The sequence below is a fragment of the Ovis canadensis genome, chromosome 1, assembly GCF_042477335.2.
Source record: "Ovis canadensis isolate MfBH-ARS-UI-01 breed Bighorn chromosome 1, ARS-UI_OviCan_v2, whole genome shotgun sequence".
NCBI lineage: Eukaryota > Metazoa > Chordata > Mammalia > Artiodactyla > Bovidae > Ovis > Ovis canadensis.
Window position 1 is genome coordinate 70,232,020 of NC_091245.1, and position 13,988 is coordinate 70,246,007.

The 13,988-nt window shown below is 36.2% G+C and overlaps 1 protein-coding gene across 9 annotated transcripts in view; it reads left to right on the top strand.

Annotated features, from left to right (window-relative positions):
- Window positions 1-13,988, top strand: part of RPAP2 (RNA polymerase II associated protein 2) — a 113,558-nt gene that overhangs the window by 22,039 nt on the left and 77,531 nt on the right. For all 9 annotated transcript variants that reach the window (XR_011258440.1, XR_011258443.1, XR_011258452.1 and 6 more), the window contains exons 7-8: window positions 6,371-6,406; window positions 8,260-9,184. Coding sequence is in view for 4 of the 9 variants with exons in the window: in XM_069597829.1 (XP_069453930.1) it covers window positions 6,371-6,406; window positions 8,260-9,184 (961 nt within the window). In the remaining 5 variants the exon portion in view is untranslated. The remainder of the gene's footprint in view (window positions 1-6,370; window positions 6,407-8,259; window positions 9,185-13,988) is intronic.

Below are 13,988 nucleotides of genomic sequence, written 5' to 3' on the forward strand. Positions count from 1 at the left end.
TGTATGCTAATTTCCCCATTCATTAGAGATTGAGTTTTCTTTTAATTCTTAGTGTTTTTCTCAAAAAATATCAAGTCGCAATTCTGGAGATGTCTCATAGGACTACTTAAATTATCTTCATGATTTAGAATAATGTGTACATTTGTATTACCCTTGATTCAGCCGTACTTAGACCTTATTCTTATTTGGAACTATTCTGCCTCCAAGATCTTGAAATAAGAGCTTCCCGTCTCTGACCACAACCTCTCTCTCACCTACAGCTGTCACTCCTGAGTGTGCTTTGTGACCTCATTTTGACCTTCTGTCTCTACCTTATCTCTCTTCTTCTAGGGTGGCAGACCCTCATTAAAGTTGTTTTGTCGAGGTCCATGGTCAGCAGTTGTAATATCATCCTCTCAGACAAACCCCAGGTTCTTTCTCCCTTAGCCTTCAGCCATGTCCACCTTCCCAAAATTCAGTCATCTTTTTTTCCTGTTCCTCAAGATTATTGGGTAAAGGTCTTAAATAAGACCATTAGCACTTTAGATAAGCTGTCTCATTTATTTCAGTCCTCAAAACATACTAGGGAAGTGTTGGTACCCATTTTATGGATGGTGAAACTGAGGCTTTAGCGACTCACTCAAGAACGCTTGGCTCATAATATAGATTTGGGACTTAAATCCAGATATCTGGCACCAAAGCCTACACTCCTGGGGCCCTGTTCCAGTTGATTCTGTCTAGTCTCAACAGTGTGCTCACATGTTTATTCTTTCTTAATGACTGTGATACGTTCAGACCTTTTCTCTCCTTAAATGTTGAAGCCCCACACCCCCAACTCCTAGTAGATATAACCTACTGCTTAAGTGAAATGATTGAGGACAGCCGCTAGAATCTCCTTCATTATTTTCTTTGTATACTATGTCATTTCTCTGCCTCCTCATTGCTAGTATAGTACCCTGTATGTTACCAATTCTGTTCTCTCACCAAGGCCTTGCTTTATGATTTGTTCCTATTTTCTTCCTCTTTCAAACCCTTCCTTTTATTCTAATTCTTCTTCCTCTACTTTAAAAAGGGAAAAAAAATCTGAAAATTATACTTTAGATTTAGCAGCCCTATGGTAATTTGTGATCTTAGCAAGAGTCATTTTAGTAGAGTAATGCATACAGATGTCAGGAGGTAGAGGGCTGAGCACTGAATAGGAGATAATGGAATTGGAAGTGATAAGTGTAGACTTTCTTTAAAGATGTCTGTCAGTGAAAGGGGAGAGGGTTGTGTGGCTCAAGGACAGAGTTGTTTTCTATGTGTGTGTATATGTGTGTTAGTTTTTCTTTGCTAGATTTAACCTTGGTAACTTACCAAAAGAGAAAAAAGAGAGAGGTATGTGGAGATTCAAAAGGGAGGGGATTTATGTATACTGCTGGCTGATTCATGTTGAGGTTTGACAGAAAACAACAAAACTCTGTAAACCAATTATCCTTCAATTAAAAAATAAAAAAATTTTTAAGAAATTAACTGGTCCAGAAATAAAAGGTGGAAAGGAAAAAAAAAAAAAAAAAACCTCCCTGTAAAATCCATAGGATTCACCTCAAACGCCTTTATGTATAAACTGTATTGTTCTTTAGAGGCACAGCTGAATCTGAAGCTTGTCATCATTGGCTCAGCAGGAAGTTTTTCTTTCTTCTCTTAATTTCCTGTAGCAACTCACATCTCTCTCATGGTACTTATTATATTTGCTGTTGAATTAGACGATGCAAGAGTGTAGTTCTTGTGAGCCATGCTGGCCGGTTTGATACCTGGGTTTACCACTTACTAGCTGTGTGACTTTCTGCACGCTACTTAGTCTTTCCGTACTCAGTCTTTTTATCTGTAACGTGGGATGATAGTAGTAGCCACATCATTCTCATGAGGATGCTGCTGCTGCGAAGTCGCTTCAGTCGTGTCCAACTCTGTGCGACCCCAAGGACGGCAGCCCACCAGGCTCCCCCGTCCCTGGGATTCTCCAGGCAAGAACGCTGGAGTGGGTTGCCATTTCCTTCTCCAGTGCATGAAAGTGAAAAGTGAAAGTGAAGTCGCTCAGTCGTGTCCAACTCTTAGTGACCCCGTGGACTGCAGCCTACCAGGCTCTTCTGTCCATGGGATTTTCCAGGCAAGAGTACTGGAGTGGGGTGCTATTGCCTTCTCCTCTCATGAGGATGGTTACTTGTAAATCTCTTAGAATGTTTATTTTCCTCCTACTAAATTGTAATGTCCTTAAAAATAGGAACTTATTCTTTGTATTATTTAACATACTCATAAATGTATAATATTTCAGAATTTTATTTTTGGAGGAATTTGTTGAATGATGGAATATACCCTGTATTTACAGGCTAGCCATTTAGTTAGTACAAGAATCTAGTTGAGAATCACTGTGTCTATACACATTTTTTTTCCCTACACTGATACTCAGATCCCGGTGTAGGACCAAATGCCAGACAGCTGCATGGTACTGGACCTTGATAATTTTAGCGTAGAAGACTTGGGCGAGGATGTGGGATAGGAAGAGTGAGAAAACTACAAATGGAAGTGGGAGGAAGTAGTCAACAGGCAATAAAACACTCTGTTGGAGACGTTAGCATATTATTTAGTATGCTAAAAAAGCTCTTAATGGGAGTTATAAATATCCGCTGGAGTAGTCAAGACTTGTCACCATCCAAGCAGTGTCATTTGTTTTCTTTGAGTAACACCAAACCAAGGTAGCTTCTGTGACTAGAGTTTTCATGAGTGGGAAGAAGCAGGGTAAACAGGATAATTTGGATGATTGCAAAAGGACACGCCTTGATTGGCTGAAGGACAAAGGAAAAAATAGATTAAATTTTTATTCTCAGGGAACTCTCTGATTATTGCCTTATTTTGTCTTCTGAATTTTTAATTATTGGTCTTGGGGGAATTTCTGAACTGTAGGGGACTCTCTAGAATAGGAATGTATGCTGATGGGTGGTTCTTAGATGTTTAATGGGAAAGAATGCCTTGATCAGCTAGCAGTGCCTCCCATAACTAAGGAGAGGATTGGCAGTGAATCCATCCTCTGCAGTGCCTTGTATGCCAAACAAAAGATGAATGGATTATCTAGGCAATAGTTACGTGATTGATGCTGTGATGTTTAATTATATAGAAAAATACTTGCAAATCTGATGTTTTTGATTGGCAGCCTTTAAATGTCATAACTCAAATGACTTCTGGTTCCATGTATCCATTTAGTTTCACTTTTTAAAACAGAAATTCTTTGCACTATTACCTTCATTGCAGCCCTGTTTTTCCTTTTAAATGGAGTTTATGTTCAGTGACTTAGTTTCTCTTTAGTGCACATCTGTTTCCTTGTATTTTTTTTTTTTCTATTAACTGACTGTTTTCTAGAGCAATTTTAGGGTCACAACAAAATGAAGAGGAAGACACAGATTTTCCCATAAAGCCCCTGCCCACACACATGCCTAACTTCCCATACTATCAGTATCCCCCATCAAAGTGAGCATACATAGATGAGCCTACATTGACACATCATTATCACCCACACCCATGGTTTACACTGGGGATCACTCGGTATTGAACAGTTTGGGGTTTGGACAAATGTATAATGACCTGAAGATATCGTTACACTATCATACAGAGTAGTTTTATAGCCCTAACAATCCTTTGTGTTCTACCTGTTTATCTCCTACTCTCAAACTTCTGTAACCCCTTATCTTTTTACTGTCCCAGTAGTTATACCTTTTCCAGAATGTCATATAGTTGGAGTCCTATATAGTATGTAGCCTTTTCAAACTGGATTCTGTCACTTAACACATTTAATTTTTTCCCTGTTTTTTCATAATTTGATGGCTCTTTCCTTCTTAGTGCTGAATAAAATTTCATTGTCTGAATTTACTATAGAATTTATCCATTTACCTACTGAAGGATATCCTGGTTGCTTCCAAGTTTTGACATATGAATAGAGCTACTGTAAGCATAGCATACAGGTTTTTGTGTAGACATAAGTTTTCAACTCCTTTGGATAAATACCACGGTGTATGATTTCTGGATTGTGTGGTAAACAGTATATTTAGTTTCTGTAAGATGTCTCCAAGATGTCTTCCAAAGTGATTGTACCATTTTGCATTCCCACCAGCAATGAATGAGAGTTTCTTTTTCTTCACATCCTTACCAGTATTTGATAGTGTTAGTGCTCTGTCTGGATTCTGGCTATACTAATAGCTGTTCAGTAATAGCTCATTATCTTATTTGCACTTCTGGTGTCACATGAGGCAGAGCGTCTTTTCATTAGCTTGTGTGCCATCTGTGTGTCTTCTTTGGGGAGCTCTTTGGTGCATGTCTTAGTCTGTTCAGGCTGGTACAACAAAACGGCATGGACTGGGTACCTTATAAGCAGGAAGAATTTCTTCTCACAGCTATAGAGATTTTAAATCTGAGATCAGGGTGCCAGTGTGATTGGGTGAGGACCTCTTCTGGGTTGAAGACTTCTGGTTTTGTCCTCATGTGGTAGGATGGGGAGGGATTTCTCTGGCCTCTCTTTTAAAGACACTAATCCCATTGGAGAAAGATTTGCCCCCGTGACCTAATCGCTTCCAAAGGGCTCACCTCCTAATACTGTCCCATTGAGTTAGGATTTAACATATGAATTTGGTGATGAGGGGACACAAGCATTCAGACCTTTTGATCTTATTGATGGTCTTGATTTTGGTTATTCTTAAAGATGTATAGTGATGTCTCTTCGTTTTGTTTGTTTTTCCATTATTTTTTAAATTTGCATTTCCCTGATGAACTGTGGTATAGAACATCTTTTCATATACTTATTTATCATCTGTTTATCTTCTTTGGTGAGGTATCTGTTAAGGTCTTGGGCCCATGTTTTAATTGAGTTTGTTTTCTTGTTGAGTTTTAAGTGTGCTTTGATATTTTAGATAACAGTCTTTTATTAAATTTGTGTTTTGCAAATGTTTTCTCCTAGTCTGTGTCTTCTATTTTTATTATCTTGACAGTATTTTTCACAGAACAGAAACTTTTAATAAAGTCTGACTCATCAATTCTTTTTTCATGGATCATGGCTTTGGTGTGTATCTAGAAAGTCATCTAGGTTTTCTCCTGTGTAATCTTCTAGGAGTTTTACAGTTTTGCATCTTACATTTAAGTCTGTAATCCATTTTGAGTTAATTTTTGTGAAGAGTATAAGGTCTCTGTCTAGAATAATTTTTTTGCATGTGGAACATCATTTTTTGAAACTATATTTCTCCATTGTGTTGCCTTTACTCCTTTGTTAAAAATCAATTGACTGTATCCATGTGGGTTGCTTCTGGCCTCTCTTTTTTTTCCACTGATCTTTTTTGTCTCTTCTTTCACCAGTGCCACACTGCCCTGTCTTGATTACTGTAGCTTTATAGTAAGTCTTGGCGTCAGGAAGTGTCATTCTCCAACTTTGTTCTTCTTCAGTATTGTGTTAACTATTCTGGGTCTTTGCCTCTCCATAAAAACTTCAGGATCAGTTCGTCAATATCCATAAAATAATTTGCTGGGATTTTGATTGGGGTTGCATTGAACTGTAGATCAAGTTAAGAACTGACTCCTTGACAATACTGAATCTGTTGGTAAATATGTAGAATACTGATCCATTTATTTAGTTCTTCTTTGAATATGTAGTTTTTGGAATGTACTTTTTCTGAGTACTTTACAGAGTTTTCATGTTCCCTTGAACTCATTTGCTGTTGTATTTGTTCCTTTTGTACTTGGCTTTGTAAGAACTTTTTCCTCCTGTTTTTGATATCCTTGATGCCTAGCTAAATGTAATTTTGATATTACAAGGCAAAGTTTTTCCTAGAGTTAAACCACCTGACCTACATACCTCACAACAATGCTGCAGTACAACTGCTTTATCAATTAGGGCAAAAAGTCTGACTGACCATATAAACAAAATACAGGAGAATTATAATAATCTCTGCCCTCAATAAGCTTGTAGTCTAGTTGAGAAACTAGACTTAAAGATATGAAAAGTAAGACATTTAGATAAAATTTCTGTAGTAAGTCATAGAAGAGTACATGATCAATGTGTATTAACTGTAAAGACAATGATGACTAAAATTTAGAGAAGGGAGAGATTTACTTTAGCAGGTTAATCAGGGAAACTCATTGGGCTTGTGGAACTTAGTCCAGAAATATGAGAAAATTTTGGATAAAAAAGATTAATCCAGATTTCTTGTGGATGAGTTTTACAATATGTTGTCATTTAATATTTTTTCTTAAACGTTTTTATATGAACTGTTTCATTTTTGTTATATTTTCTATCCAAAGTGGTTATAATGAACCACTTTCAAGTGTTTGATATATCAGGTGCTTTCAATTTTTTATTCCTGTTTTCTTGTCACAGACATCCTGATTTTCAGCTGCTACAAGAAGGACAAAGGTATGGTTGAATCAGTATCACTTACCTTCTATATATTCATGTTAATAGAAACATTAAGAGTAAACCAGGTGATATGAACTCTTGGACTTCCTGGGGTGGTGCATTATGTAAGTACCCATTCTAGCCCACACAAAGAAATATTTGCCTTGTACAGCTTTTTTTCTTTTGTGATGGTAAGATGATGTGTTTGATCTGTATGATTTACTGTACAGCTGTTCCTACCAAGGAAGTCTAATTGAACCTGTTGAAATATGACACAAACACAGCTTCCATCTGAAATACTGTGCTTCTTTGTCAAGCAAATTGTGACAATTACATTTGTTGAAAGGTTTTTATAGCCTTATTTTGTAGAATTTCAAAACATTAATGTATCAGTTATTTAATTATTTGAAAGAGTGTTTAAAGCATTAATAGAAATTCCAAGTTGTATTTTTTCCTAAACTTTCCTAGTGACATTGCTTGCCCAGCCACGATCATCTCTCAAAACATACCCTTTTATCTTCCAGAGTAAATTTTCCTGGTTATTAATCACTACGTTAGTTATATGAAATTGAGCACAAGCGAGATACTCTTTAATTATATAAATCTTCAGTTTATGGGTTTGAAATAGTATAGAAAAACATAATTACCTTACAATTCCAAGAGAAAGTGTACATGAAAATTGTTATTCTAAGTTTTTTGAAATTGTACTTTAGTTACAGTAGACAGTTCATGACTGTCTAGGCTAAATTCTAACTTTAAAAATGTTACCTGATACTGAATAAACTTACTATCTTTTTTCTCCATCTCCATCCAGAACCTTGTTTTCAACTCTGCTTGTATTCTTCTTTTATACTTTCCCCAAGCATGCTTTTTTGTTTATTGCTGAATTATTTTATTTCATTTTAAAAACCTTTTAAAAAAACACAATAGCCAGTTTTGGAGAGCAGTTTACGGAAAAATTGTGTGAAAAGTAGAGAGTTCCTTTATACCCTTTCATGACTCTCCCAGTACTTCTTGACCCAGAATCCTTCCCATCCTGAGCTTTTAAAGTTCTCATTTGTGCATTTGTTTAAGGGTAATTGATCTCCTCCTCCCCTCATCTTTCTCGTTTGTATAGACAACGCTTCTCTTTGCCTTTACTCTTTCATGTTTTTTAATCTTTTGTAAACCTAATCTGAAAATTAAAGTAACATAGTCAAAGGGAAAACTATTGTCTTTAATTATTGTCCTTGTATGTTAATTCTGGACTTTCAAGTATCTTTCATTGATTAATGTTGATTTGCCAACTTTTGCTATGACTTTCTTATATTTTTAATTTAATGCAATTTTCTACATAACTATCAGCCAGAGTTGGAAAATGCTTAAACATCTTTTTTTAAATATTCAAAATCTGAACAGAGTTCCTACAGTATTTTTTTTTTTTTTTGAGAAACCGGTAATGAATTTATCAAAAGAAACCTTAAAAGAAAAAAAAACAACTATGGATTCATTACAGAAATGGAGTGAGCAAAAATTAAAATAATTCAGTAGTATGACATTAGCGAGTGTTGGTTTGTGAGATTTTATTTGTGCGGGTATGGTTTGATTTTTAGTTTTGTTTTTCTTTTTGCTCAACTCGTAACACTTTTAAAATAATTAAGGAGAAAAGATAAGGGAAGAAGATGGAAAGAGAACTATATCAGATATGTAGAAAAATTACAGAATTATAGCTTTCTTCTGAAATGTGTGTGTGTTTATAGGCCTAGGTAAATATTAGCCTATAAATAAAGCCTTGCCTAGGGAATAAAATTTTTATCTTGAAAGTTACAAAGTATAAATTCTCTGGGGCATTTTGTTTCTGTGTTACAGTTTTTCTTTCTTTCTCTCAACAGTGGTCCTTCTGGAGAAGAAATACAGTTATGCAGCAAAGCCATTAAAACATCAGATATTGACAATCCTGGCCATTTTGAGAAGCATTATGAATCTAGTTCTTCTAGCACTCATAGTGATAGTAGCAGTGATAATGAGCAAGACTTTGTTTCCTCCGTTCTGCCAGGAAACAGACCAAATGCAACAAGGCCACAGCTGCACAAAAAAAGCATAATGAAAAAGAAAGCTGGTCAAAAAGTTAACTCTCAGCATGAAAGCAAAGAGCAAACAGTAGTAGATGTCATTGAGCAGTTAGGCAATTGCAGATTAGATAATCAGGAGAAAGCTACTGCTTGTGAACTTCCTTTACAGAATGTAAATACACAGATTTCTTCAAATAGTTCTCTGCAAGAAAAATTAGAAGCTTCAGAAATTTCTGATATTAAATACAGTAGTTCAAAAGTAACTCTTGTAGGCATAAGTAAGAAAAGTGCTGAGCATTTTAAGAGGAAATTTGCCAAATCAAACCAAGTTTCTGGGTCAGCTTCCAGTTCATTGCAGGTGTGCCCTGAAATTGCAAAGGCAAACTTACTTAAAGCCCTGAAAGAGACTTTGATTGAGTGGAAGACAGAAGAAACTTTGAGGTTTTTGTATGGCCAGAATTATGCATCTGTATGTCTAAAATCCTCTTCAACCCCTCTGGTTAAAGAAGAACTTGATGAAGATGATACAAACTCTGACCCAGATAGTCATTCCCCTGCCTTGCAGGAGTTGAACAGCTTGGATGAGTCTTTACCATTTAGAGCCTCAGATACAGCCATTAAACCACTGCCAAGTTATGAGAACTTGAAAAAAGAAACTGAAACATTAAATTTACGGATCAGGGAGTTTTATAGAGGACGGTATGTTTTGAATGAAGAAACCACCAAATCACAGGACTCAGAAGAGGTATGTCTTAATGACAGTTATTTTTTTTTAATATTGATTTATTTGGCTGCACCAGGTCTTAGCTGCGGCATGTGGGATCTTCAGTCTTTGTTGTGGTGTGCAGGGATCTTTTTTTATTAGTTGGCGGCATGCAAACTCGTAGTTGCAGCATGTGAGATCTAGGTCCACCACCAGGGATCAAACCCAGCCCCACTAAATTGGAAGTGTGGAGTCCTAGCCACTGGACCACAAGGGAGGTCCTTTAATGATGGTGATTTTTCCATACTGCGAATACATGGAACAATCACCATAGTAAATCTTGGAGCAGGAAGAAAAGTACTGAAAGAATTTAAGAAAGAAGAGTCCCGTAATCATTTGGTTTAAAATTCCATCTCCAGTATTGACATTGAAAGTGAAAGTCACTCAGTCGTGTCTGACTCTTTGTGACCCCATGGACTATATAGTCCATGGAATTCTCCAGGCCAGAATACTGGAGTGGGTAGCCTTTCCCTTCTCCAGGGGATCTTTCCAACCCAGGGATCCCACATTGCAGGCGGATTCTTTACCAGCTGAGCCACGAGGGAAGCCCGAGAATACTGGAGTGGGTAGCCTATCCCATCTCCAGCAGATCTTCCCAATCCAGAAATCAAACCAGGGTCTCCTGCATTGCAGGCAGATTCTTTACCAACTGAGCTATCAGGGAAGCCCAGTATTAGCGTTGTTATTTTCAAAATAAGTTTGTCCTAGAAAATTTTCGTGAATATTTAACCTTTTTTTGCTAAGGTAGAAATAGCCTAGAATTGTGGGACAAAATTTTCTTTAAAACTTAGTTTTCATAGACTGTCTGTTTTTCTTTGTTGGTGTATATGCTTTCAGATTTCTACATAGGTTGTGTATCTTTGTGTTTTATTTCCAGTGGGACTATGGACATTTATGGGAGTAAATTTGCTAATTGAGTAGTGAAATATTTGGTTAATATTTGGAAAGCATGCTCACTTAAAATATGAATGAAAATGACTTAGTAAAGGGGACTTATTGGGAAAATAGAAGACATAGGAGAAAATGGAAAGAGCACATTTGGGTAAACCTAGATTTGATTATCTGCTCTGTCATTTACTACCTGTATGAAAACTTGAGTCTAATTGCTTATCTGTAAATGGGATTATAAATGGCTTCCCTTGCTCAAGTGTTATGAGTTTTAAAAGTAATGAATATAAAGCATTTATCACAGTACCTGATATATAATTGGTACTCAGTTATATGTAAGTAGTTATATGTAGAAAGTGATGTAGGGCACTGAGATTTAACGGGGTAATATTTCGATTATCCTGTTTTGGTTGATGTGTAGTTTGGGAAATGAAGTAATTTGGCATGAAGACAAATAGGTAATAACCTTGTTGGTAGCACAGAAGTTTGTTACTAAAGATTTCTGAGTAAATATGGCTCTAAATTAAACGACACCTTGGAGATTTAAAAAGGAGGTAAAAGTAATAGAGTAAAAAATTTAGAAATTTCTTATATTTATACAGAATGTTACCTACCCCAACAGTATACTTGTATTATTAGACAGCATCCATAAATTTTACATGAAGGTTGGAAAAACATTGATCTCTGTCATTCAGTTATATAGCCTTTTATGCCTATATCATTTTTATGCTTATAAGCCTTAAGAAGGAAAAATTAATCCCTAAATTTGACTGCTTCTGTTTTTAAACCTCTTTCACTGAAGTATAACACAAATTGTAAGTGTACAGCTCATTGCATTATCATAAGTGAATATACACCAATGTAATCGCTACCTAGGCTACAAAATTTGAGTATACCAGAAGCTCCAGTATGTCTCCTACGAATCATTATCTCTTTCCAGAGTTAATGAATATTATAATAGCATAGTTTTCCCAATTTTGAACTATATGTAAATAAATTAACTCTGTATATAATTTATTTCATGCAACATTGTGCTATATGTACTAAATCACTTCAGTCATGTCTGACTCTTTGCAGCCCCATGGACTATAACCCGCCAGGTTCCCCTGTGCATGGGATTCTCCAGGCAAGAACGATGGATTGGTTTGCCATGCCCTTCTCTAGGGATCTTCCCCACCTAGGGATTGAGCCTGCATCTCTTATGTCTCCTGCATTAGCAGGCAGGTTCTCTACCACTAGCGCCACCTGGGAAGCCCTTGGAAATTCCCTGGCAGTCCAGTGGTTGGGACTTGGCGCTTTCACTGCAAGGGCCAGCATTCAATCCCTAGTTGAGGAACTAAGATCCCACAAGCCACACAGTGTAGCCAAAAAAAAACATTATGTATGTTTGTGTTGCATATAGTTGTAATTCATAGTTTTATTGGTGCATGGTATTCCATTATATAAATATACCATAATTTATTAATGTTAATGAGCATTTAGGCTGTTTCCAATTTGGAGCTATTAAGAACTATGCCATTATGAACTTTTCTTGTATATATAGCTCTCTCTTAATGTGTATGCATTTCTGTTGGGTATATATCTAGGACTAGAATTTCTGGGTTATAATGTATACATATATGCAAGTATACTGCTGCTGCTGCTACTGCTGCTAAGTCGCTTCACTCATGTCCAACTCTGTGCGACCCCATAGACGGCAGCCCAGCAGGCTCCCCCGTCCCTGGGATTCTCCAGGCAAGAACACTGGAGTGGGTTGCCATTTCCTTCTCCAATGCATGAACGTGAAAAGTGAAAGTGAAGTCGCTCAGTCATGTCCGACTCTTAGCAACCTCATGGACTGCAGCCCACCAGGCTCCTCCATCCATGGGGTTTTCCAGGCAAGAGTACTGGAGTGGGGTGCCGTTGCCTTCTCCGTGAACAAGTGCCAAACAGTTTTCCAAAATGGTTCTGCATTGTATTTTCTGCTATCGCTCTATGACAGTTTCCATGATTCTGCATTCTCACCAATACTTGGTATTGTTACTTTTCACCATTCTGATTGTATTGCTTTTAGGTTACAGTACATTTTCCTGATGATTGAGTTGAGCACTGTTGCATCTGCTTATTGGCCATTTGGATAGTTTGTTGGTGAAGTACCCATTCTTGTCCTTTTTTCTATTCATCTGTTGGAATATGGGGTGCTGGGGAGGGAGTTCTTGTTGATTTGTAGGAATTCTGTGTGCAAAATTCAAACCCATTTTTGTGTATTACAAATATCTTCCCCTGAGATTTTCCTTTTCACTTTTATTAACGGTGTCTTGAACCCAGTTTATTAATTGTTCCCTTTAGTGACGACTTTTAAGAAATCTTAGCTTGGATTATTTCATCTTTAGAAGCTTTGTTGTGTTTCCTTTAACATTTAGGTCTGTAATTTATCTGGAATTGATTTTTGTTTCTGGTGGGGAGTATCAGTCAGATTTCTTATTTCTCTCTGGGGAAATGTATGCACATTACAGTTGGAGAAGCACTGTTGATTTTTCTTTTCTTTCTTGTTTGTTTGCTTATTCCATAAGTTACTGAGAAAGATGGGAAAGGTTGGTCAAGATTTCTCATCATAATTATAAGTTGATTATTTTTCCCTTTAGTTTTCTGAATTTTAATACTTTGAGACCATGTTCTTAGGTATAAATGTGAGATTGTTATGTCTTCTTGGTAAATCGAACCACTTAGCATATGGAGTAATTTTTTCTCTACGTTCATTTATTTATTTAATTTTGGTCTTACAAGATCTACTTTGACACTAGCATTCTTTCATTAGTATTTTCAAGGACTGTCTTAAAAAAAAAAAAGCCTAGGCTGATAATCTATGTCCTTTGTGTGAAGAATTTAGTCTATTTACATTTAATGTCATAACTGATATATTTAGGTTTAAATCTGACATCTCACTTGTTGCTTTCTACATGTCCCATCTGTTCTGTGTTCTTTCTCTCTTTCTTTGGATCCAGTATCATTATTCCATTTTTCTGTCCTCTGTTAGCTTGTTTTTATACGTTCTTTTACTAATCATTAATTGGTTTCCCTAGATTAAATTTGAATCTGTGTCTTACTAAAATTTAATATAAGTTAATACTTTGCTTCCTGGACAGTTAGTACCTAGAAACTTACATTTACCCACTTGGCTTAACATGTTCATACTGTTGTGCACTTTCATTCTCTCTGTATTTTAAATCCTACAAGATTGTTTATAATCAGTGTTGAGTTGGATTTGCCCAATTAATTACTCTTTTACTGTTCTTTATGTCTTCTGTATCTCTATTCTTTCATCTGGGAACATTCACTGTGGACCTGACGAATATCCTTTTTTTTCATTAGTGCCAGTTTGCTAATGATGAATCTTCCCAGTTTTATTTATCAGGAAATTATTTTACTTTCACTTTTGAAAGATATTTCCCTGGACGTTAAATTCTAAGTTAGCAGTTATTTTCTTACAGCCCACTAAAAATACATATTCATTGTCTTTTGGCCTCTATTTTTTTCTCTTATTTGAAAAAATACTTTCTTCCTTTAGCTACTTTTAAGATTATTTTTTCCTTTTTGTTCCCTTGATTACCATCAGTTTCTGATTGCTTTGCCTAGATGTGATTTTATTTGTATTTATTATTTTGACTGTTACATACTTAAATCTGTGATTTCTTTGATTAGTTTTGGAATATTCTCGGGTATTACATCTTCAGGTATTGTTTCTGTCCCATTTTCCTTTTCCCCTCTACCTGGTACTCCAGTTGCAGATGTTAGTCTTTTTCACTGTATCTTCTTTTATCTTCTCCTGCACTTTGCATTACCCCTGGAAGGGAGAGGTGTGTGACTGTGTTTTATTCTGGATATTTTCCAAATGAATGAATATTCTCTCTTCAGTCCT